Here is a 26,924-nt window from a genome sequence, read left to right on the forward strand (position 1 = left end):
CCTAGGATTTATTTTCAAAGAGTAGCTCTACACTTGTAGTGACATATAGATAGAGTACAGACACTGCATGCCCAGCTAGCATGGGTACAAATAGCAGCACAGATGGTGAGTACGGTAAAGAGCCCTACATGCCTGAAATCTGGAGGGTGTGCCCTATACGGGTCTCTACATGCCAAAGCAGTGCCTCTGATGTCTACATTGCTATTTTTAGCAGTGTCGCGTCCCACGGCCTCCCTGTTGTCAGAGCCTTTCCCCACCACAGAGAGAGGCTCCAGCTGCAGGGAGTGCTGAAATCTTTCCCTGCCACAGTGAAAGTCTCTGGCAGAGTGAAAACTCTTTGGCAGCTCTCCGGAGTCTTTCCACATTGCCTCCCCCATGTCGGTGTCTTTTATTGTCACTTGTAGCTACACACTGCAGGCAGTGTGGATGTAGCCTTCCTTTCACTGTGCTGTGTAGTTACACATATCCTACACGCCACACCAAAGGTAGGCAAGCGTAGACAAGATCATAGTGTCCCCCAGCTACCCAGCCTGGTTCAAGTTATAGAGACTCATGCTTTGAAGTCTGGAGATTTCCCCAGTTCAGTTCCAAATGGGGGCCCATCACCTCTGTATCAGTGAGGATAAAAAAAATATTGTGATTAAGATTGTGTTTTTTTTAATGAGGAGTTAGAGTTCTTTCTTTAAGCAATTTTCTTTTACAATTAAATCAACTGGTTAAAGAGCAGGGTTTTAATCACCACAGAACATCAAGAAATCTACTCCAGCATCTGAAATAACTAGACCCAGAGTCAATGCCACATCAGTGGATACAGGATCAGGTCCATAGAAAGCACATTGCAAGTTAAACTGAACACACACAGAGAAATCTCCCTTTTTACTTACTTTCACTATCTACCAGGTGATATGATGTTCGGTGTTAATATTGTGACCGTGAAAAACCACATGTCCCAACCCCGCACTCACTACCAGGGAGTAGGGGATGATTATTGTTTACTGCCATAAACAGTCTCATTGAGACTCCCAGTAGTAAGTGTTTACAGGGTCAGGCTTTAAATTAACAAACTATCAGAAAAATGAAATATGACAAAAATCACTGGCCATGTAAAAGAGCTACTTTCCAAACATTAATAACTCATCTACTTAGAACAGGTCATTCAGCGGAATCCGTAAACAAAACCTAATTGAGGGTTAGTTTCTTTGTATAATGTTCATAAGAGTTTCCTTTTTGAGCCTTTTTTTTTTAAAATGTTTTGATGATGATAATGATGGCTTTTATAGCACCTATTTGGGGCACAGACTAAATTCATGTCAAGAGGGTCAGAGTAGAGAGGCTGGAGGAACAGCCCTGGAGTCACATCTACAAAATAATTCAGTTCAGCAGTGGGTAGTGCACAGCATGATGGATTAAAGAAGGATTTTGGTTGTTTGTCCATTTGAATAAGTAATAAAGTAAACAGTTGTCTCAGTTGGCTAATCTCTTGCAGGCTTTTTTGTAGGCCATTCAAGCTGTCCATCCATTTTGCTGTTAGGAAAACAACTTGAAGGTTTCAGACATGGGATGAAAACTGCATGACTTTACATAATAAGATTAAGCTGCAAAATCTGAAACATGTACATTTGTAGACACTTCTGACCCTTGCTTGCCAGTAGTCCTCAGCCCCTGCTGCTAATGACTAATGCATTGGGCATTTGTCATTTGTATCAGGGAATCTTGGCTCCCTGTGCTAGCTGGCTACACTGGTGTTTACTCCCTCATAGATTTAAATCCCTAAATCCTAAAAAGATTTTTTGCTGCTCTTGCTTAACTGGGTTGCCTGCTGAAGGAAATCTTGGCTTTTCATCATTGCAGCTGGGGAATATAAATCCTCCCAATGTCTTTTATACATTGATTCTATAAACAACAGAGGGGAGAAAAAATATGATATAGTGTCAGGGGGAATTAGAAGGACTATTGTCCAATAGTCTAGATATTGTAGCAGGGACTTCCACAATCTTACAGTAGCCAGAAGCATGTTTGTATTAACTCCACCAGCTTTGACCCAGCACTAGTGCTGTCATTTTTGCATTAGTGTTCACTGGAGGAACATGATTACTAAAGAGCACTGTGGTGTGAGGGATTGGCAGGTACAGGTAGATTGTTGGTATCACAGGCTGATGCTGATATTACAAAAAAAAGTATCAAATATGCTTATCTGGGAAACTGGGGCAAACATCATAACAGTCCCTTAGGGGCTTTAAATCTATGAACAGATGTTTGTGGCACAAATGCTGATTGCTTGTATCAAGGCAGTCATTTAAGAAGAAAGACACAGTACAGACATTGGAAAGAACCTTGTTGTCAATGATGGACCTCACTTTGAGAGCTGGCCTCCAATTATGACAGGAACAAAACCGGATCCTCAGTTATTTGAAAGATCAAAGTTGCACTTGCAAAATTAAAGACCTGTTTGGGACCCTTTTAAAAAATCAGGGACTCTGTGTCTCGCAATTGTAAGAGTAGTTTCTATAAAAAGCAATAATACTGAGTAGAATATTGGTGTGACTGCAAACTGTACATATTAGAAGCAGGACAAATAGATCCAGTTTGAAAGGGATGATTGTGAAGGTCATTTCATGAGAAAGTACTCTGTTTCTTGCATGATGCAGAAAGGATAGGTGTGTTGGTGTCGGACAAAAATGTACTCAACATATGGAATGTAAAATATACTGAGGTGTCGACTGCACATGCAGGGCTGTGATACTACTTGGAAACACTGCAACTCTAGTGTTGACACATTCCTCAATGTTTAGGGGGGGATCCTTAAAGATAGTGTCACCTGCTTTCCTCAGTGTGGCTGGCCCATTCTGTAAACTGTGTCAAGGAGCCATAGTCATCCTCTTTCTTGCCGCCTTTGGATACCCTACACCCCAGGGGTGCACTGAAGGGGCATACGCCACTTCTTTTTGCAACTTCCCGCATTCTTTTTGGCATGCAGAAGCTGAATGGTCTATTTTAATCCTAAAATGCCCACAAACTGAATATGTGCATCTACCTGTAGAGTATTTTACTCCCTGTAGTTTGAGGTGAATGGGTTAAAGTGCTTAACATTAAACATGTTTTGTTGGATTGGAGCCATGACTAGGTGCCAATTTAGGCAAGCAATTGTACACTCAGTTTTGTATATGCAAGCATAACTGACCTTTTTGAAAATGAAGCCCTTGATAGCTAAAATTCATAGTAAGGAAACTGGCACATAATACTTCTGTTTCTTTTAGTATTCCAACATGCTGATCACTAGTGAGTGACATTTAAGCATTTTTAATTGTGAGCAGGTCTAATAATACTTGTTATCGATTTATATTGCAATGTAAGGATCATCTACACCATATATTTTTACAAAAATGTTTCAGTTACTTACTGTCCTCTCCTGAATGTCCAGTGGTAACATTTGGTTCAGGACCAGATCCAAAATTGTTTACAGCTTGGACTTTGATATCATAAGGCACAAAGGTAGGAGTATTTCTCAATGTCAAGGAATGTTTTTTCACAGTTTCCTCGTTCCAGTCTGTCTCTACTCCCTGCTGTCGCCAGCTGACTTTGTACTCCAGTCCTGGTCCATTTTGCTCCATGGGTTTCAATGGCTACAAAAGAAGTTAAAGGGATACTGATCTGCCTTTGTTGCTATAATCATAAAATGGCAGATTAAGTGAAGAATAATTTTGAAGCCATACACTACAATATTTTGCGAGAAAAAAATAATCTTCCCCATCATGTTGTTTATAAGATGGCTGTAGGAAAAGTGTTATAATTTTTAGAACAGCATGGGAGAATAACAGCTGGATTTAAAACAGGTTAATTACTAAAGTATATCTTTCTACATATAGAATGCACTAACAGGTTTTGCTGCAAGTTTTCTTAGTTTTATGGTAATATAAATATATGTAATCTTCATTACAAGTAAAACACAACTTATCTCGAATTTTTATGTGGCACAGCAAGTAGGGTCATTAAAATTTAGATTAGAACATAAGAACGTCCGTACTGGGTCAGACCAAAGGTCCATCCAGCCCAGTATCCTGTCTACCAACAGTGGCCAATGCCAGGTGCTCCAGAGGGAGTGAACCTAACAGGTAATGATAAAGTGATCTCTCTCCTGCCGTCCATCACCACCCTCTGACAAACAGAGGCTAGGGACAACATTCCTTACCCATCCTGGCTAATAGCCATTAATGGACTTAGAGAACTGGATAAATTCATGGAGATTTAGTCCTAGCCTTCACAACCTCCTCAGGCAAGGAGTTCCACAAGTTGACTGTGCGCTGTGTGAAGAACTTCCTTTTATTTGTTTTAAACCTGCTGCCCATTAATTTCATGTGGTGGCCCCTAGTTCTTATATTATGGGAACAAGTAAATAACTTTTCCTTTGTGGGTGAATACCCACTTCGTCAGACGCAAGTGGGTATTCACCCACGAAAGCTTATGCTCCAATACATTTGTTAGTCTTAAAGGTGCCACAGGACTCTCTGTTGCTTTTTACAGATCCAGACTAACACAGCTACCCCTCTGATACTTAACTTTTCCTTATTCACTTTCTCCACACCACTCCTGATTTTATATACCTCTATCATATCCCCCCTTAATCTCTGCTTTTCCAAGTTGAAAAGTCCTAGCCTCTTTAATCTTAACCCCTAATCATTTTAGTTGCCCTTCTCTGAACCTTTTCTAATGCCAGTATATCTTTTTTGAAATGAGGACACCACATCTGTACGCAGTATTCAAGATGTGAGCATACCATGGATTTATATAAGGGCAATAAGTTATTCTCCGTCTTATTCTCTATCCCCTTGTTAATGATTCCTAACATCCGGTTTGCTTTTTTGACTGCCACTGCACACTGCATGGACGTCTTCAGAGAACTATCCACGATGACTCCAAGATCTTTTTCCTGATTAGTTGTAGCTAAATTAGCCCCCATCATATTGTATGTATAGCTGGGGTTATTTTTCCCAATGTGCATTACTTTACATTTATCCACATTAAATTTCATTTGCCATTTTGTTGCCCAATCACTTAGTTTTGTGAGATCTTTTTGAAGTTCTTCACAGTCTGCTTTGGTCTTAACTATCTTGAGCAGTTTAGTATCCTCTGCAATCTTTGCCACCTCACTTTTTACCCCTTTCTCCAGATCATTTATGAATAAATTGAGATTATCTTATAAGATTTTAAATATGCACCAACCACTCCTCCCCCCCCCCACCACCACACACACACACACACACACACACACACACACTCTCCACTCAACTAGATCTGGACACTTAACGGGTAATAGCTGTGCTTCAATTTTTTATTTTTATTTTTTTTTTTACTGCTTTGTTGAGGAACCTCTTTGTGATATAAGGAAAGAATGAATCCATAAAATGATGTCAGCTGGGGCTGGTTGGAAAATGGTATGGCTTTTCTGTAGACATTTTAGAAAGAAATGGTTGGCTTTGCATAAAATCTTTTCAATTTTTAAAGCATTTTTTTCAGTTGTTGTTTTTTTAGTTTAGAAATCAGAAAATTTAGGAAGAGATGAAAAGTTTCACAGAACATTTTCATTTACAAAAAACAAGCCATTTTTCATCAAAAAGCTGAGGTGTTCACCCTTATTGATAGGCTAGTTCAGTCGCCAGGCCTTATAGGGTCTGATCTAGCAGCCTTTGAAGTCAATGGAAAGGCTGCCATTTACTTCAGTTGTTGTGGGGGAGTGTAGGTTCACTGGCATTTCCAAAAAACTTTTTAAAACAATGTTTGTGGTGGAACCAGATTGAACAAAACAGGTTGAACAAAAAATATTTCATTAAAATCAAATATTTCAGTTTTGACCATTTTAAAATGTTTTTGAAAGGAACATTCATTTTTACCTAAAAAATCAAAATGTTTCCTTTAGAAAAACTCAAAACATTTACTTTTTTTTCAGAATTTTTTACGACCAAAACAATTTGGCAAAATTAACAGAAATTCATTAAATGTTTCAGTGTCGCCAAATTTGTATTTTTTGACACAAAAAGTTTTGTGCAAAAAATTTTGCTCAGATCTAGACTTGAACAATGTGTTTTTATAAGTCAAACTACTTTTAGAATTTAATTGTAATGTATATAAGCCACAAAAATGTTAATAATTCAATCAACATTTTTTCCATATATAAGACGCATTAAAATAAACACTATAGCTCCAATCCAACAAATCACATGAACTCTATATTTAAAGGTTTCAGAGTAGCAGCCGTGTTAGTCTGTATCCGCAAAAAGAACAGGAGTACTTGTGGCACCTTAGAGACTAACAAATTTATTAGAGCATAAGCTCTAATGCATCCGAAGAAGTGGGCTGTAGCCCACGAAAGCTTATGCTCTAATAAATTTGTTAGTCTCTAAGGTGCCACAAGTACTCCTGTTCTATATTTAAAGTATTTGCTGGATCACATTTTAAATTGACTTAATTTGAATTAATTTTTAATTAATTACATTAATAATGTAATTAATTGAATTGTCATTTATTAACAATTTTGCATAATATTTAGGAGCACATGACTGTTTAAAATGATCATCAATATTTACATTCTGACTTCTTCATTGCATTGCCAAAGCATTCCACAGGGATTTAATTTTGTAAATCCCCTTGACTAAAACCTGAACGGTACTTTGAAAATTGATCATTTACTAACGCACGAAAAAGAAAATAAGAAAATAAAATTTACTGCTGGAAAATAAATTCCAGTTTAGGGTTAAATGTCAGCCCCACTCGACTATTATTTTGATCTTGCTTAATGCTGCAAAGCCTTGGCTGAAAATCCTATTGCTAATGCTCATCTGATCTGTTAATCCAAACTAGGCAGATTAACATCATTTTGCAGAATCAGTGTGTGTATATATCTGGTCCTTGTCTGCTGGAAATAAAGCATTCGGTATGTATCAGGCATAGAAGATCTGCTGCAAAGCTTACAAGAAGCAAACTAAATAAAAATATTTGTTTCCAAAAATAGTCTAAATGAACCCAGAATCCCTGTCTGTTCTTATTTATCTAAACCTATCCAATCCCACTCCATTCTCACCTTTAATTGTTGTGCTACAACTGAATTGTAGATTGTAAAATTTTTGGGCAGAGATTATGTCTAGCTAGCAGTACAAATAATTAACAACAACATATGCTGTCTGCGCCTCTATGCAACTGCTTATAAACATAGAATTGTTCTCACTGACTATGGAATATTTTGTAGAATGAAGTTTCACAATAAAGTAATAGTCAATAGACTTAGAGGGTCACATTCACTTCTGGGCTACACCCAACTAGGCTGACCAGACAGCAAATGTGAAAAATCAGGACGGGGGTGAGGGGTAATAGGAGCCTATATAAGAAAAAGACCCACAAATCGGGACAGTCCCTATAAAATCGAGCGGTCTGGTCACTCTACACCCAACCTAAAATGAAAATTCAGGTTGTGGAAATTTGCATGGTTCATTTCTGCTAGAACCAGGGTGGAAAATAATCTTTCCAAATCCAATGCAAAATGTTACACAAAATACATTCCTTCTACAATTATTAAAACTTGTTTGGAATTAAAGAGAAAATATATCCCTCTGAACAGATGGCACATAAATTACAGACAAACAGTCTGGAAATCTGAAGGCTGTAATTCTGTCCTCAATACTTCTACAGATTCCTTTGACACTTGCACTAATGACCTTCTCCAGCTCTTGCTATATGTACTATATATGGGATTTCTTCTCCCCACTACACACTAGTGTATTACAGGCCTTCTTACATTTTTCCATAGCATTTGTCACATAGATGTCAAAAATGTATTTTTGAACAGTAGAGGAAGGAAAGAAATCCTTGACCCATTGAAGTGAATAGGAGCTTTGCCTTTGACTTCAGTGGTCCTCGGATTTCATCCAAGGAGTTACTAATGACTACTAGAAGACAGATAGCAGGAAGAAACCCATGAAACCCATATTGAAAATGTGGGTACTCTCTTAACATGATCTGATAACTTCAGTAATGCTACAGGATCTTCAGCTTGAAAGGAGAAATCATTTCACATATAGTATCACGGATAGGAACTTTTAAATTACCTCCCATTTCATAACCATTTCATTTGGTTCAGAAGCTTCGACTCGGATGTTTTCTGGGTTCTTGTCTGGAGCTATAACAGTAGAATGAATAAAATTAGTTTACACCATCTGTCCTTTATTAATCCTGTCTTTTTCCCCCTCCCGCCCTATGCCCTACATCTTCACAAAACAACCAGGTAGATGTGAAAAGTGCCAGGCTAATTTCCTTACTTGAAATGATTTGGCTTTGTTGCTACTAACCAACATGTACATAAAGAACCCATGATTAAACATAATGACTTGACACAACAGAGGGTTAGTGAACAAATATGTAGTTTATATGGTTTGATCTTGAGCAGCTTTCTTGGTTAGTTTTAGTCGATATCTCTACACTGACTTTTTGGATTTCAGAGTACCAGATGTAGGGGGATTATTCTGAAGAGACATTCCCCCTGTTGGGAATGGAAAAACAGAAGGTGTATCATTAGTGTGTGACACAGAGCTGAAAAGCTGTGGAAGAAGCTGAGACGATATACGTAAAAAAAACAAAAACAAAACCTAAAGCAAAAATAAAAAAAATTTGCTGGGGCAATGCAAATTACTATGCAATGCTGAACAGCTGGCCTCTGCAAGTACTTTCAGGAACCAGTCATTTTGTGTTACAATGAGAAATGTGTTGTGAATGGAGATTTGTGACAAGTTCAGAGCTGCTGGGAGGCTCACCATAAATCTTGCTAAAGATCCTATCTAGCAACTGCTTTCATATAAAAGGGCTATATTGTAGCTTTAAGGAACAGAACCAGCTGAAGCCCCTGGACCATCGTGCCTGACTTAGTATGATGTGCTTCAGAGTTTCAGAGGGTGCAGGAGATCACTGCTGCTGTGCCACCCTTGGCAAATGTGTGGCATATGCTCCCCTTCGCAGGGTACCAGCTCTTCTGGCTGGTGTGGGTCACAGCTCTGGCCTCTCTCTTTCAGAGACTATTGAATATAACTACATCTTCATAGAGACCCATTTGGCTTCAGTGGGACGAAACATAGAATAAGGTGTTGTTCAGGTTTGCAAAAGTATAAAAATCTGGTCCCAGATCACTTAAACTGGGCTGAAAGCAACCCTGTCTGATTTCAACCCCCCATGGAACAAATTGCATTGAACATTATGCTAGAAAATATATAGCCAGGAAATGAGATGACAGTATGTACCAGTGGGAGGTGTTTCATAGCGTGCTGATGATGTGCTAGCCTTGCTTCTTCCAACACCATTAACGGATATAACACGGAACTGGTAATTTATATAAGGAGCCAATGATAAAACAACGGTTGTGGTGTTCCCTGGGATTCTTGTGAGTTCCTGCCACTTCCCAGGCTCCCAACGATTCGCTTCAAATTCTACAATGGACTCTGGAATGGGAAAAATAAAAATGAGAGAGATAATACCAAAAGCATAACTCTGAATTAAAGCTCATATAAATTCAATGGCAAGCACAGAAGAAAATAAATTTATAACAAAGGTGCTTCAAAAATAAAAACAATGAAGTATGTATATGAACCTTATATGTTTATTCTAGTGGTAATGACATAATAAATGACAAACTAATTGCAAGACGATGGTACTAGAATCCTTCATACCATAAATGGGACTGTTGTGACTGACTCCTGCTTTCCAGGACAATCTAACACTTCTGTTCTGTTTTTCTGAGAGAAGTAGCTCTTCTGGTGGGTCAGGAACATCTAAGAAATAAAGAGAAAATAGCAGAAAGAAGGTGAGTTGTATGTATTTAGGGTAAGATTTCAACATGCTGTGCATTGGCCTAACTGAAGGCTTTGGTAAAACTCCCATTGACTTCAATGGCGTCTTGGTTAGGCCAGCAACAATCACTTTTAAAAATCCCACCCATATTATATAAGCACAAAGTGGATCCTCTGATTTTATGAATTGCTATATTCATTTTCAGGGAAATCTCATGTACTCTTATTATAATAACTAGTGCAATAGATTTCTTTTTTCTTAATCAACACAAAGTCTATATAACAATGAATATATCTCAGTGCTGTTTTGAACAGAAAGCTGTATTTGCTTCACTTATTTATTGTGGTCCAAACTGCAATGATGGGGGAAGAAGAGTGAACTTCACCAGATATTAAACCTACACCCTTAAATGTTAGTGGGAGGAGAAAATTAATTATCCCGGATGGATTCCCAGTTTAACCCTATGCTATGTGAGTGGAGAAGAAAGTTCATCACCCAGCTTCTCAGTTCATGATCCATCTAGAGGCTAGGACAAAAGCCAGTTGGGTGCTTAGATGCCATGATGGTGAGTATGAAATAACAACCTGGCTAGATCTCTCATCTAGATGCCACAAAAGTGACTTTTAATCTCTCAGCAGGGTCATTCCAACCCCAGCTACTGCTTCATCATATGCACTGTCTGTGTCAGAGCTGATTTTCAGAGCTACATATCAAGGTCTGTCTATATAGGAGTTTAGAATCTGACTTGTAAAGCTTTAATATAGCATCTACAGAGATGGATTAACCAGCAGGAGAGCAGGAAAACAGCATGGGAGGACAGACATTTTTGCAGAATGACCTTGTGTTTCTCAACAAGTTCATAAGAGGCAATAGAGACGATCTATGGTTTGGGATAACGTATGTTTGTGAAAAATGTATATCCTACAGTGAATGCTTTTAATACAGGCACATTCAGACTGACAGATGTTTATCTTCATCAGTTATTGAGACTTGTTTTGTCAATTTTACCATCCGTTTTACGAAATGTATATGGTCTGAGGAAAAAACAATTTCTCATAGCAATAGTATTGTGGTGTAGTATGTTTGTTGAAATAACATCTAAATACAAACAAGAAAACCCACGAAAGAAATAAAAAAAATCATGTTAAAAATAAAACTATGTTCATTATGAACCTGTTCTTCAAACCTCAAAGTGGAAATGGTTCCATCTCCTGGAATCACTTTAATCTATGGCTGTGTGACATAGTAATTAAAGCGGGGCTTTGAGGCCTTGAGCAAGTCTTCATCCTCCTTTTGCTTCAATCAAGTCACCTTTATAATTGGCTAAAACTAGGACTGACACTGCATTTTTGTAAACTAAATTAAAGGCGAAGGCACAGGATTTTTTAAAAAGTGAGCTTGTGCCTTCTTACCATGCATATGATGTGTAAAGAATGCTAGAAACATTCTTCCCCTCACCCTACCTCCTCTCTCCTCCCCAATTGTATTACACCTTTGAAATATCAGAAATACCCAGTATGGTCTCCCTAAGTTTTGCTAGTGGCCCTCTTGGTGTCTCAGAGCATGTCTGTTGTGAGTTCTTAGATCTTATTTGGAGAGACAACGGTCCTCTATTTTAAAAAAGATGTTCTCCAATATGTCCATTAGTCACTGATGGGTGTTAACAAAACCAAACAGCTTTAAACAGTCCAACTAAAAATTCCTTCCTGCTCAAATTGTGGTGTCTTGTTTTTAGTGAAGTTAGTTCTCTAGTCACCACTGAATTTTCAAGGACAGAAAAAGCTTGAATTGTTAGTTTGAAAAACACAGATTTTTTTAAACCCCCATCTGGCTATTTTTTATACATCATAATAAAAACAAAAAAGGATCAAGACCATTTTTCCCCCCCAAGCAGGTCAACTTTTAAAAGGGAATATAGCCCTTCATGGAATTTTCATAAGTAGTATAACAAATAGTCAACAAACATGTTGAATTACACAGTAGTATAAAAATACAGTACTGTAAATAAAAGGCATGTCATGTTGTTAATTTACTTTTTATTGAAAACCAGCATTTATCATTAAAGCATGAAGTAAATATAAAACCCTGCAGGTGAGTGATTTAAGTCCTGCTGCAGCCTCTGCCAAGAAAATTAATGAATTAAATTAAAACAAAAACAAAAGCTTGCCCTTAAAATAACATTCCCTTGGATAGGTACTTAGGCTCCAATTCTGCAATGGATTGCATGTCAGTGCACCAGGTCACCACACCCATGACTTCAATAGGGTTTCACATGGGCAGAGCAGCAGGCAGTCCATACCAGTGTCAGGAGAAAAGGAGGCTGGTCCAGTGATTATGGTGCCAGCGTGGGACTTGGGAGAGCTGGGTTTCAAGTCTCAGTTCTGCCACTAGCTTCCTGTGTGACGTTAGGTAAATCACTTAGTCTCCCTGTGCCTTCGGCCTGGTCTATACTAAAATGTTAGGTCAACCTACCTATGTCACTCAGGGATGTGAAAAACTCACATAACCCGCCTAGCTACTACCTCTCAGGGAGGTGGATTACCTACACTGATGTGGGAGAACCTCTCCCATTGGCATAAGTTGTGCTGCTGTAGCATTTCAAGTGTAGACAAGCCCTTAGTTCCCTTTCTGTAAAATGGGGGTGTAACTGCACCCATTCTGTGTGGTGCTCTGTCCCCTTCTCGTGATGGCTATGCCACATATAGAGACTGATGAGCCTGCAGCCATCAGAGGCAAGGATTGAACCTGGGACCTCAGGATCTTAAAGCATGAGCCTCAAATGCTTGAACTAAAAGACTCTGTTAGCCAGAGCAAATAAGACAATAGCCCTTAGTAAATGACTATTACATAGATAATAGTACTTCCCTACCTCACAGGGGATTTTGTGAGGATAACTACATTAAAGATTGTAAGGCACTCAGATACTATGGTAGTGGGGGATATATAGGTACCTTAGGTTCAGGACTTTAGATAACAAAATAAAGCTGCCTCACTATTTTTGCAGAATAAGTATTCCCAATCATAATTGAAGCGGTGTATTCAAATAGCAAGGTAGACTTATGCATATATCTAAGTCAAAACGGATAAGTTCTCATGGGTGGCCCCTGTAATATCATATTCTGGAACCAGCACAGTCCAAGTGGCTAGGCTGCATGCCGGAGATCTCCGTGGAAGCTGGAATGGAGGAATCCTCCCCCTGAGGTTGCAAAGTGACAGCATAACTTTTCCACCAATGCAACTAGAGCTTCCAGCCTTCAACAGCTCCTGCAGCTGGTGTGATTGCCTCTTGCACAAGAGAAAATGATGAATTGCACTCAACAAGGACATTATTATATGTGTTGTTGTATCAGAATATTGTGCTCTGGGGCCCAGTTTTCACAGAGGTTGAGAAAGCATAGTCCTAATCGAAATTAATAGATGCTGCAGGTGCTCTGAATCTATGAAAATCAGGCCACTGATGTTCTATAAATTGTGTGTAGAAAAACTGGTCTGAATCACTACATTGTTTAACTTTTTGGATGTAGTCTGCAAACCAGGGGGAAAAAATTACTTACCAAGGACAATTAATTGAGATTCAGCTGTGACACTGTCCAGGGATGTACTAGCCACACAGGTGTAAACGCCTTGATCCTCGAATGTCACACGTGATATGAACAATGTATCCATTTCAGTAATTATCCTTCAGGACAAAAAAGAAATTACATAAGCATGAGAGAGAGAATTGGAAGAGAAGCATATTATGGATAGACATTTTTTTCCTGAAGGCCTGTTTATGCACGCCTTTGATAAGACACATTTGGAATAATACAATGGTGGCGTATGTCTGTTATTTAAAATTGTGACTTAGCTGCAGATATATTATACATTGTACTTTAGAATATTATTTTTGTAGCAATTTAGAGCTCAGAATTAGATCCTCAGCTGGAGTAAATGGGATGGCTTCATTGACTTGAATGGAACTATGCCGATTTACCCCTCAATGAGGATCTGGTCCTCGTTCTTTATGCATGTGCTCAGTCATATTACATGGTGCGGCATGGGGGGCTGTATCTCTTCCATGACTAAAAAATAAAGGAATTTAATCCTCCAGAATTGTCCATTCCAGACACTTCATAGGATTAGGGGCCCAATCCTAATCCTATCAAATTCAATGGCAAAACTATACGGGGAGCAAAATTCAGCCCTGATTTCCTTCATTCCTATGCTTAGGACACAACCATTCAGAAACACACTGCTTTTAAGGTATACTATTTAAACGAATGTTTCTAACTCTTGCTAAGCATCTAGCACCCGAGCGTTGAACAACTGGGGTGAAATGCTGGCTCCACTGATGCCAACGATAAAACTCCCAGTGGCTGCAGTGGAGCCAGCATTTCACACTTGGATTAAGCGTAGGCAGCCACGTTTAGTATTTCATTGGGCAGTGTACCTGCCAAATGAGACATACTGCACCACAGGATAGCACGTACATAGGAATCTACCTGCGTAGCTCGGTTCAAAAAAATCAAAGCTTTAAAATATTTGAAAGAACACAGGTGCATTCATAAAAATATGTGCTGCATGCACAGCTATGATATGCACAGACTGGGCTTAACGTTATAAAAAATATCCTATCCCTAGGAACAGGATTTTTGCCGCCCAAAGCAAAAACAATTTTGGCCACCCCCCCCCCCCCCGTTTTTTAATTACCCCACCCCCGGCCCCACCTCAACTCCGCCCCTTCCCCAAATCCCCAGCCCTGCCTCCTCCCCCCAGGCTCTCAAGCCTAGGAGGGAAGGAGGGGGAGAATCCGAGTGGCCGCGGCGCGGGCGCCGCTTCTCCCCCTCCCTCCCTCCCTCCTAGGCTTGACAGCCTGGGAAGGAGGGGGAGCAGCGGCGCGTGAAACAACTGTTTTGCGCGCCGCGGCCGCTCGCGATCTCCCCCTCCCTCCCTCCCAGGTTTGAGAGCCTGGGAGGGAGGGAGGGGGAGAAGCGGCGCCCGCTCCGCGGCCGTTCGGAGTCTCCCCCTCCCTTCCAGGCTCTCAAGCCTGGGAGGGAGGGGGAGCAGCGGCGCGCGAGCGGCAGCAGCAGCGGAGGTGAGCTAGGGCGGCCGGGGCACATTTTTAGGGGCGGCATTCTGGCGCCGGCCATGCCGCCCCTAAAAATGTGCCGCCCCAAGCACCAGCTTGTTTTGCTGGTGCCTAGAGCCGGCCCTGCCTAGGAAACAAAATTAACCATGCTACACATAACACAGTATTGTTTCAGAGTCAAAACAAGGAGAGGTTTTTATCAAGATTACCTGCCATCTTCTGTGCTGTTGATTTGCAACTCATCTCCATCTTTCCTCCAGGATAATTTAAAACTTTGTTTCAAGTGTGAGTCATATTCAGACTGACATTTCAATAAAATTGAATGTGATTGCAACACTTGCGGGTTTTCAGGAGTAACAACAAGTTTTGTAGCATCTGGTTGATCACAGAAAGATATTCTGATTAGCAATATACAGGTGATTGTACTACATTTTCACCAAGCAATTCAAATGCAGAAAATAATCATAGGAGCAATATACTGTAGTTTTTCTGCATACTAGTCAAATTAAGGAGGAATATTTTTGATTTGAGGTTGTGCTAACATTTAGTGTACTATAAAAGCATTTTCCTTTGAGTTCAATTCATATCAAAGAGGATCATACAGCCAATGAGGAGTTTATAGGAAAATATCACAGGTGAACATCCTAGCTAATGGTCTGCTAGAGTATGTGACAAAATAAATGAGAGAGAAAAACTTGACTATGATTTTTATGCCCAATCCTATTTCAAATAGACTTTGGCAATGACCCAGAGAAAATTACAAACTAATTAAAGTCAAGTGGGGGAAAAAATATCACAATCAATCTAGTTTTTTATTTTAAAATCAGTCTGAATGAAAAAACAGAAGAATAAGTAATGGAAAGCAATTGGCTACATTGCCATACAGTGAAAAGTAGCTTTGTGAACATTTCATTCCGTGTTCCCATATTTATAGTCTCTCATTAATTTCTAAACAATTGTGTCCAGCTGACAAGTAAAAAGAAGGGTTTTCGTTTTGTTTTGTTTTGTTCCCTAACTACAAAACCTGCAAAATCATCGTTGGCTCAGAGTCAAACTGCAGCTTTTCCTACTCATGCATCATTAGTCGTTCTTCAGGCTACACTAAACCCACTGTAACATGTGCAACCCATTGACTTTAGATTATGTTCTCAACTGTATCTGTCCAACCCCATCCTCCATTTCAAGACACACACAAACCCCCCACAAAACCTGTGTTAAAATGGAGTTAAAGCTGAAAGTATACATCAGTAATTTAAAGGTAACACACATTACAGGAATGCTATAATTATCCCAAAACCCAAACATTACAAACCCAGCATATCCACTGAGTCTCTGGGCTGCTGAGAGGAAGCAAACCCTCCCCCCCCTCGGTGCTCAGGCCAATATAGGAATATGGAAAAAAACTCCTTCCCGGTCTCAAAAAGGCTGCTAGCATAATGCCCACAGCAAGACTCCAAAACCCAGATCCTACTCTAATTTGAGAGGGTAGAGGAGGTTATCACTCATGTTGTTGAAACTTGGCAGGTGCCCAGTGCAGGTACTCATGCACTAGGGGGTCCAATCCCCTGAAAAATTGGAATTAGTGGTAGAGTTTGGAGAAGACAACCCCTAAAGAAGTGGGGAGTGGGGTGGAAGGTTCCTAATGTCTGGTACAGCAAGGGCCCAATACCCATGCCCTCAACAATCAAAAAGGGGGATGACAGTGGGGTTGCAGCAATGCTGCTGGGACCAGGTTAATGGTGTGGAAGGGGATGAGATGAGGCCAGTCCTCCCCAAGGTGGTATGGATTACAGAAGGAAGTTTGATCTGCACTGGACAAGTTATTGCCAGATAGTTCCCAGATGCGTTAATAAAGCTGTGACCTAGTTAAGCCACATTCCTTGTGCCTTGTGATTCTTTTTGCAGTGCCCAGGACAATGTGAGGATCATCCATTCATGGGGGAAGGACCATGCACTATATATGCAAGAGTGCATACCTTGTCTTGATTCTTGCACATTCCTTGCATGAAACCTTGCATAGTTGTCCCTTGCATCATCCATACATGATGCTGCTTCTTTTGCTGGACTGGGTCCTTCTAAATCAAGTATTGTCCATAAACCATGTGATAATTTTTGAAGCAATTACAAGAAGCAGAATATACCTCTGTTTTGGAATATATTTTCTCTAAAGACTTAACATGTTTCAAAGATGTGTCTATTCATAAAATGAGAAGTTACCTCTGATACCCAGATTGGCAGTGATTGCACTTTTTCCAACCAAATTTGTCACCCAACAAGTGTACGACCCAGAATCTTCTTTCTTTGTCTCTCTGATCTCCAAGGTGCCATTTTCATATACCGTGTACCGCAGACCTTCAAGTGGCATTGTGCTGTCATCCCTCATCCTAACAGTATAATAATGGTTACCAATTATTTTCAAAAGTCTTGGAACCAGGCTTTCACACCAGGAAGAATCTAGGTTTAGTGATTATTGCAAAGGAATAACATGAAGATTTCTGGATTCTGTTCCCAGCTATGTCACTGAGTGACTGAATATCTCTGAGCAAGTCATGTTAGCCGCACCATGTCTCAGTTTACCAGCCTATTGGATATTACAATACCTTCCTCAAACAGATGTTGTGGGGTTTTATTAATCTTCGTACAGCACCGTGCCTTGAGATCCTTGGATAAAAAGCTTGTTTAAGTCCACCATACTGATATTATCTTATTCATTATTAAATTTAACTCAAACATGATGACTGAAAAGTTTCAATGTGTTTGTACAGCTAAATAACATGTTCAATATAAAACCAGCGATTTAAAACGAGCAGCAGGCAAACAGTTATCAATGGCTTACCAAATAATGACAGCGGGAGGTGAAGCAAAAACTTGACAGTGCAAGAAAGCATTGAAACCAACAACTGTGGCATAATCTTCACTGTCTGAGGTTAGCACTAATGGAGCAATATCTGCAAAACAGAATGTAAATCAGCTGTGTTATGCTTTGGAGTGAGAATCAAACATGTTATTTCTCAGATCCGCTTTCCAGTGCCCTTCCCACCACTAGCACCACAATGAGTTCAAGTAACTGGGCTGGTGCAAGAGGGAACTGCACAATAGGGAATCATTCCATCTCTGGAGCCTCCAGCTGTTCTACCACTGCTCAGTGCAACTGCAGCTCAGATGCTTCGACAGCTACTGCCACCAGTTCATAAGGATCAATGGCTGGTGTATCTACTTAATGAGAAATTCACTGTCATACTCTCTCTTAATACCATGCTTCTTCTCTGGAGCTAGTCCCTGGCTTCCCTCTCAAGCACCACTGTGTAAACGCAACAGGAAACCTTGTTGTGAAAGACAACAGGAGGTTGTTCTATGACATGCCGGGGCTGTAGGGCCTAGGACATGCTCCAGAAATGGGGAAACTACATTGGTTCTGCTGCCGATGGGGACTGCTTCCACTAAGTCAATTCCCAGCATTATGATTGTTTCTTAAACGAACAAATTGGTAATAAAAACTGAAGTTCCAGATTAATGATCTGTGTAATAATATAATTGTACAGTTAAGGGCACAATCCCGGTTCCACACCATCGGTCTCAACTCAACTATCCGTTATTGTTTTATTTAATAGAAGTCTTTGAGCGAGGCACCATTCTTAAAATAGAGTATACACACGAGTCATTTTGTGTTTACACTAAACGTATAATATAGTGCACGTGATGCCAGGCTCTTTGAATCAGATTACACAATAAATAGCATCTCTTCAAATTTTGGACCAATGCAAAGTTACAATGAACTTGTTAGAATCCTGAGATTAATGATGAAAGCCATAGAACAACTGCCAGCTTTGGTAAGCATTAACAACTGTGGGCCTAATCGTGCAAACTTTAACTCCCATGATTTAGCCTCAAGCAGTGATGGGTGAGCAGGATTGGGTCCCTTGGCAACAGCATCCTTTCCATAAATAATCTAATGTTGTGGAGTACTTACTTAAAACATTCACATTGGCAGTGGCAAGGATGGTGCCATGCTTGTTAGTTGCCTCACACTGATACACTGCACTGTCCTGCAGTTGTAAGTTGGTAATGCTGATCTCCCCGGCAGAGACTCTGCCCCTATAGGTCCTTTCTGAAAGAAATCAAAGCATGTCAGTAGGATGAGGAATGAGCATTACTTTGAGTTCACAGAGCATCTCTGAACTGCTTCCATTTCAGAGGCAAGCCAAAAGGGCAAGTTGCATATTCAGTATTAGGCTAACAGTTCCCCAACCACCAGAAAGCGGCTCTAAAGCATTGCACATGTCATCATTCCCAGGGAGAAAAAGAAGTGGATAGCTTGGCTTTCAGTAAAATGTTTATCTACAGAGACATTTGACCTATGACAGAAATAGCACGGTTTATATTTTGTATATGTGTGTGCAGATTTCCAGAAGGACCTAAGGCATCCGACTACCCAGGTCTCTTTTAAAAGAATGTCCAAATCACCTACAAAACTTTGAATTTCAGCCATACTGTATGTTCTTTACACCTATATACAGTATGATGGGATAGACCGGGGATCGGCAACCTCTGGCACGCGGCCTGTCAGGGAAATCCGCTGGCGGGCCAGGATGGTTTCTTTACCTGCAGCATCTCAGGTTTGGCCAATCGCAGCTCCCAGTGGCCGCAGTTCACCGTTCCAGGCCAATGGGGGCTGCGGGAAGCGGCGTGGGCCGAGGGACGTGCTGGCCGCCCTTCCCGCAGCCCCCATTGGCCTGGAACGGCGAACTGCAGCCACTGGGAGCTGCGATCGGCCAAACCTGAGACGCTGCAGGTAAACAATCTGTCCCGGCCCGCCAGCGGATTTACCTGATGGGCCGCCTGCCAAAGGTTGCCTATCCCTGGGATAGACAGTGTCCTGGATAACTTGGAGTGAGAATGGAGGGGCCATGCTGCAGATTGGGTCCCTGGGAGGAATTCTGATTTTCTCAGCTAGAATTCATTAGAGGGGTTCAGCATACAGCCTGATGTGCTGTCTGGTTCAGGTGTGTCTGTGACAGAGAGAGATAGAGAGACAGACGGACATGGCCTAGCCCTTCCCTACCCTTATTCAAGCAGATAGTGCCAGGGGAGGAACAAGGAGGGAGCAGGGCCTTTACTCTTCAGCCATTTTGTGGCTTATCTCTGTGCTAGTCAATGAGTCCTAGCGGGGCCCTAGTATTGTAAGATTCTGATCCATGTTCCTAAAGATGAGAAACATACACTGACTGGCCATAGGCTTTAAATTACAATTGTAGCTTCCATATTATTGTTACTTTAATTCTACTCCCTTCATTATCACCATGAAGTATTCACTTTGGCTAAACCAGACAAATCAACTATCATATGATGCATTTGGAGTTATGCACCAACTTTTGTGCTGGGAGTATAGTATATGCTAATCTTGTCCAGCTGAGTGTAACCCACACCCCTTCTGGGGGTGGTGTTCTGTCCCATCTAATGGCACCGAGAGCACTCAGAGAGAGAGTTAAATGAGTCTGTTCTACAGCCTTAGCTAACAAGCAGTTGGCTTTTAGCTCATGCAGTAGAGGCTCATGCACTAAGCTCCAGAAGTCCCCGGTTCGATCCCGCCCGCCAACGACTGAGGTCTGTCGGCATTACAAGTGGGGGCTCATCCAGGATTTCAACTGGGAAGACTCTGAAGCTTGGGACGTGCTTCCTCAGCTAGGGGAAGTATGTAACCCACACACCTTCTGGGTGTGGTGTCTGTCCCATCTAGTGGCACCAAGACCACTTAGAGAGAGAGTTAAACGAGCCTGCTCTACAGCCTTAGCTAACCGCCAGTTGGCTTTTGGCTCATGCACTAAGCTCCAGAGGTCCCCAGTTCGATCCCACCCACCGACAACCAGCGTCTGTCAGTGTAACATGAGCACACTATTTTGTATCCTGTACTTACTATCAATAGGCATCCCATTACGTTTCCACTTTATAGTTGGCTCGGGCTTGCCAGTAGCTTCACACAATAGCAAAGCAGTTGACTCTATGCTGTAAACATCACTTGTGGGTTTCTTTATCCACCGAGGAGGTTCTGTTAAGAACAAAAATAACACATCAGCAGACATTACAACTAGTAGGAATAAAAGTTCATGACGATGCTGCTATCACTAATGGCTTCCAGCAGATGGCACACTCTATCAACTATTGCAGAGCAGGTTCTCTCTTAAAGGATAAATATATTCTCTTATTTTATTTTGAGTTATAAAATCATTCTACCAGAGAAATTAAAATAATATATACACCATTCTCCTCTGTTTAGATGGTGTCTGTCGAAATTAAATGCCAAGGAGAGGCTGTGGGAAGTGGACAGTGTTTGAGTGAAAATGCCCAGCTGTAAGTGCAAAACTAAATGTTTGGGGACAGGAAGGCTGGTGAAAATGGCAATGTTGCTTGGTTTGATATTTTCAGAAACACCCTCAATATGAAACTCTTAACAACGGACGTGTAACGTAACTAATGTAACCAAAATGCAAATATCTATTCAACCCAAATCCTCCCCTTGGATGTGACTGTGTGGCTTCCATTGACTTCAATGGGACCTGGATATAGGTCTGTGATGGAAGAACCTGCAGTGTTGAGAATATTTTGATGACTCAGGGAATGCAGGGGCTGCATCCAAGCTTATCTCTCTGCATGGGCCAGAGAGGTTTCCTGTGGTTTCTGACACCTTTGCATCATCCTCACAATAGTCAGACAACTGGGATCCCAGGGGCCTGATCCAAAGATCACTGAAGTAAATGGGAGTCTTTCTATTAACTTCTATTGGCTTTGAAACAGGCCCTAAATGTTCAAGATAGAGCTGTCACCACTCAAAAGTCAACAGTGCTAAAAGTTGCCCACATGGTGGTGCCAGAGATGCAGTGCTGCACTGCCATATTTCCTTGTTCTTAGAACAGGAAGTAAATACTATGTTTATGTTAATGAGGAGAATTGAGTGTGTAGTGTTAGTGTTTGTTTTGGTAGGGTTTTCCTTTTCTTTCTTAAATATGTAAACACTGCTATGTGTTCACATTAGAGAAGGTCAAAGCAGCACGTCTTGCACCTGGAGCAGAAGGTGGGGAGATCCTTGGTTCTTATGGGAGTTTGTTCCACAGTATGGAATCAGTCAAAGCTCTGTCTCTTGCATAGACCAGCTGTACCTTTGTGGTAGAAAGTTCCATTGTGACTGAGAAGTGGAGTTGTTAACCACAGTCCTCCATCCTGGAGCTTTAGGCAATATTTTAGATATTCTGGGCCCAGGTCATTAAGGGTCTTGAAGATAAGGACCAAGACAGAAATAAGATGGTGACAATACTCTAATACAAAGGTTCCCAAAATGTACTCCAAGATCACTGGTTCTCGATGGAGAACTGCTGATAATCCAAAAGAGACTGCCTGCCACATGGTGCTAGCTCCTTGTGTCCAGTTGCTCAGCTGAATTAAAGGAGAGCTAAAAATACACAGCCTAAGTACTTTCCTAATGTTTTTCAAATAAGAAAATGCTAGAGTTGCCTCATCGATGTTATGTAATTGTGAGTCTATAGGTGTCCATTAGAAAATCTCAGTGTTAAAATATAGTCTACACCATGAAGACACTAGAGAAGCCCTTCTCTATTAGGAAGAGGCACTGTGCTGCCTATTAATATATCAAATGCAATGGATGCAACATCAAAATATGAACATGTACCACTTGCATCTGCAAAATCCCACATTTATACCATCAAGTTGCTGATTTGTGTGAGCAAGATGAGTAAAGGCAGCCACCTCCATGGGCAATTCACCCTTTTTAAAAGGGCTGCGAATATGGGGGTCGTGATTACAATTGGCATGTTTTTTTAAATGATGCCCCTAGTTATTATATTATTATTAATTACTATTATTCTGAGGATAAAGACTAGACACCCCAACCAAGATCAGGGTTATGATGTTAGACATTGTGCTAGTTAAAAGCTTCCGGGGTTATAAGCATTTTAAATGTGGGGGGGATTATATTTAATAAATAAAAGTGTTTGAAATCATGACAAGTTGTTGTTGGTTGTTTTTTAAAAAAAGTACCTCACTCTGCTCAAACAGAAACAACGGGCTTTTTCTGTCCCCGTTCCAATGTTCCAGGCTACATCGCTTTTCAAAAAGAGAGATTAAAATGTTCAAGCAGTCAAACAATTTGCTGGCTGAACATTTTTCATATGCTTTGTCATAATTGTCTGAATCTTGGCCCTCAAACTATTGTAGGATTAGTAAATAGGCTGCATGCAAATGCCATTGCTTGAGAATGCTGTTATGAAGATGGGTTTTGTTTTGACATGCAAGAGGAACTGCAGGTATGACACAATGTGGAAATGAGAGCTAGATCCTGATTTATACTCTAGCAGTAGGAGAGAGAATGGGCAGAGGAGCAGTGCCAGTTAATAGTATGGAGAGTAATTTTTCTTACTTGTTTAATTTTCTCCCCCTATGCACATTCTTAGTGGAAAATCTGTCACATCCTCAGATGCTATAAAGTGGCGTAACTGCACCAAAGCCAATAGAACTACACTCATTTACACCAGCTGAGGATCTGACCCCGTCATGTGCCCAGAGAGAGAATGGGACTGAACAGGTGGCTCAGTGATGGATGTTAGTGACATTTACTGGTTTGAAACTCTAGAAAAGGAGAATATTTGGGCTCAGTTGTGCCTAACGTGTTGCATGGGAGGAGACTCCTAATAGATCAAAATCCTATTAGTGACATCAACAGACATTAGTTATATGCAGGGGAGAGGGGTTTAATAGCTCTCATAAAAAGCATCCTTTACATGGCAATAGCGATTTTAGGTTTTGGGGGACTTGCTGGTTAACAAACAGAAACAATAATTCATCACAAAGCTTTTCTCCCTGTGGTCAACATACTGAACAACTTAATTCATGTTATTTCCCTTGTATTTTACTATTTGAAGCTCCTGCAATTGAGAAAACCATGATCAGCTTGTTAAAATATTCAGCTACTGTAGAGACGTTCCATCCCATCTGGAATGATTTCTAAGAGTCAGCAACTTCCATGACAGGAGCATTTGAAACCTCTCCAGGTTGTAGTGTCCCATTCCTCCCCACTTTCAGGAAGAGAAATAAATATTATGCAAAACAGGGTTGTGTCAAATGACAGTCACATCATGTGACAAAATGCTGTGTAGATACCTGAAAGGCTGTTCTTCCTCTCTGGTTGCCTGCCTATGGAGAAGTGAGGAGAGATGGGGAAGTGAAGATTAAAATCAAGCAGCTGGCCGATGTGGATGGCTTAATAGCGTAGGAGCACATTTCTCTCAGCAAAGTGGAGTCTCTTTTTTACTCACGGCAAGTGAAAAATGTTTTCGCCGAGTCTTTCAATTATGTTTCAGTATCTTCCTTCCAGCGCTATTTTGGGTGTCTTACCCCAAACAGCAGCCACATTAGCACAGCTGATAGTAACATTACCAAATGATAACATCACTAAATGTTGTACTCTGCTCTGTGAGGGGAACTGAGAGTCCTGTTGTGTGCCTGGACACAGCAATACGGGGGAGTGAGGAGTCATCACACACTCCTGCATGGTCTACCCACATCCCTGGAGCTGTCACAGTGATGGAAGGAGGAAGAGCAACTGCCAGCAGGCTGATAGTCCCTCTCTGAGCAGGTGGTGAGTGAGTGGGTCCCCCAATGCACACATGGAGCAATAACCTGCTACAGAAAGGGGGATGGTGAACATCCCTGTGCCCTGGAGCAATGGGAAGCAGAAATCCCATTGTGACTTTCACACTCTGTTGCTACTCCGTTCCTGAAGCAGCAAAGTTACATACTACCCGGTCCTGGGGCTGGATTGCCCTATTAACTCTGAAGAAGAGGCATTTATCTGCAAACTCATTCTGTTACTCATCCTCTGTGTAACTATGGGGCAACGCTTTTCTATACTTTATTTTGACCCTAGATTGTTTCTCACTTTTGATTTACAATGGAAATGTTTTGCATTGTTACCTAACCCACCCAGTTTGCATGATGCCTATTGTAAGATACTACATTGGCTGGTTTTATCACTCAGTTTCGCCTTCGCCAATAAATAAATAAATAAACAAATAAACAAACAAACAAACAATGGATAGGAAAATGCACACATCAGTGCAAGCTCCATTGATTTCAAAAGAGTTACCGTGGAGTAACTAAGGGTATGTCTATACTTACCCGCTGGTTCGGCGGCCAGCAATCGATCTTCTGGGATCGATTTATCGCGTCTTGTCTAGACGCGATAAATCGATCCCGGAAGTGCTCGCCGTCGACACCGGTAATCCTGCTCTGCGAGAGGAGTAGGCGGAGTCGACGGGGGAGCCTGCCTGCCGCGTGTGGACCTGCGGTAAGTACTTTTAAGTTCGAACTAAGGTACTTCGACTTCAGCTATGTTATTCACGTAGCTGAAGTTGCGTATCTTAGTTCGAACTGGGGGCTTAGTGTGGACCAGGCCTAAGTTACTATGTTATGCTATGTGCTATGTTATGCTATTATGTGATATGATATAAGTCACTATTTTAAGACTGAACCTCTGCCATGATGCCTACGAAGCTAGCTGCCAATGGCTAGGTATGCGGTGAGCTGAGACTTCTGTTTATTGTGTGATAGTTTGCTCCATTAACTTGTGCTCCACCCACCACCATTTGTTTGTCTCATCCAAATGGTACATCTTGTCATAGCATAGACTAAAAGCTAAACTGGGTGTAGGGAACTTCAAGAACTAGAGGCTTGTGGCTCCTTTGGTTTGTACTGGACACGTCAGTTCCTGAGCTTCCTGACTTTTTCCTGGTTATACACCGTGCATTACACAGTGGTGCCCTAATTCCTGATGTGGGTACCTAGGTGCTATCATCATATTATTATTTGCCTTGCAAAAGCAAAGAAAGGCATTGTGCTTTATTATTAATTATGGTTTGTTAAGAGTTGACAGTGTCCTTGGCCTAGGGAGTTTACCAACTAAGTAAATCCAGAAAATACACTAGGAGACTTCAAATGTGATGCTCATGTAAAATGATTCACATGGGCAGGAAGGGAGGTGTTGCTATCCATGGGGATAGAACCCCAGACATGTTGGTCTAAAAGCATGAACCTCTATGGCCTGCACAGAAAGAACCAGGTCTCTTAACCAAAGGCTGAAACAGACCCATAAAAACCTTCATGTGGTTCAGCCACCTCAGGTCAACAGAGCCATCCAGAGTCAGCAAGGGTGACACTCATAGAGCAATTTTTCAACAATGTATTATTTTAGTGAAGGGCTGGAGACAGCAATTTGGGATGGCATCTTCCTGGCAGGCGCTGGCCTCGCTAGCCTTTGTGGAAGCAGAGATACAGTTTGCAGATCTAAAGTTAGACAAGCCCCCGGGCTAACGTACACAGATAGTACAGGAGTAACGATAACATTAATGAGTGAGGATGTCAATAACTGCTGGAAGGCAAATTAGTAGGGGTTAGAAAACAGATCAAGTGGGGAAAAGTAAGTAGATAGTGAGTTCCCTTGCTCCTGCAGTCAGAGTTATAGTCACTTAAATTGTCCTGTTATGTTAACTTTGTTAGTATTTTATTAATATTACAAGTTGTGAAGGTTTGTCTGGCTAAGTGTGCATGATCATGACCTTTGGCTACTTCTACCAGCTAATGAAGTTACTCCTTCATGCCTGTGCTTTTGACGCTGAAGATCATGGACACTCCATCTCTTTTGATGACCCAAGGTAAGTTCATTTAGGGATGAGAATGTCACAGGGAAGTGCTCTAGTGAAAATCAGTGATGGCAGGGAAAAAAGTAGGCATGGGTGAGGGATTCAAAGAAGAATAGTGTCACTAATTGCACTGGAGAGGAAGGAGTGGTTCCAGACGTGTGGGGTAGTGTGACAGTAGAATTTGGGTGCTGAAGAAGATGAGGCCAAGGGATCATAAAGATAAGCAAAATCAGCAGAGTAAAAAATGAGCACTTGAGTGTACCACTGTGGCAGAAATATAGGTAGCAGTAAAGTCCTGCAAGTGAGGCTGAGAAGTTTCAATACAA

The 26,924-nt window shown here is 41.1% G+C and overlaps 1 protein-coding gene across 3 annotated transcripts in view; it reads right to left on the minus strand.

Moving 5' to 3' along the window:
* CHL1 (cell adhesion molecule L1 like) overlaps positions 1 to 26,924 on the minus strand; it is a 74,571-nt gene that overhangs the window by 20,313 nt on the left and 27,334 nt on the right. For all 3 annotated transcript variants that reach the window (XM_065408167.1, XM_065408168.1, XM_065408166.1), the window contains 10 exons: positions 20,808 to 20,939; positions 18,864 to 19,001; positions 17,730 to 17,841; positions 17,111 to 17,277; positions 15,103 to 15,268; positions 13,380 to 13,504; positions 9,705 to 9,806; positions 9,279 to 9,476; positions 8,097 to 8,167; positions 3,401 to 3,623 (listed from right to left, as the gene is read on the minus strand). In XM_065408167.1, coding sequence (XP_065264239.1) covers positions 3,401 to 3,623; positions 8,097 to 8,167; positions 9,279 to 9,476; positions 9,705 to 9,806; positions 13,380 to 13,504; positions 15,103 to 15,268; positions 17,111 to 17,277; positions 17,730 to 17,841; positions 18,864 to 19,001; positions 20,808 to 20,939 — 1,434 coding nt within the window. The remainder of the gene's footprint in view (positions 1 to 3,400; positions 3,624 to 8,096; positions 8,168 to 9,278; positions 9,477 to 9,704; positions 9,807 to 13,379; positions 13,505 to 15,102; positions 15,269 to 17,110; positions 17,278 to 17,729; positions 17,842 to 18,863; positions 19,002 to 20,807; positions 20,940 to 26,924) is intronic.

Source organism: Emys orbicularis, chromosome 7 (genome assembly GCF_028017835.1).
Source record: "Emys orbicularis isolate rEmyOrb1 chromosome 7, rEmyOrb1.hap1, whole genome shotgun sequence".
In the NCBI taxonomy this organism is placed as follows: Eukaryota; Metazoa; Chordata; order Testudines; family Emydidae; genus Emys; species Emys orbicularis.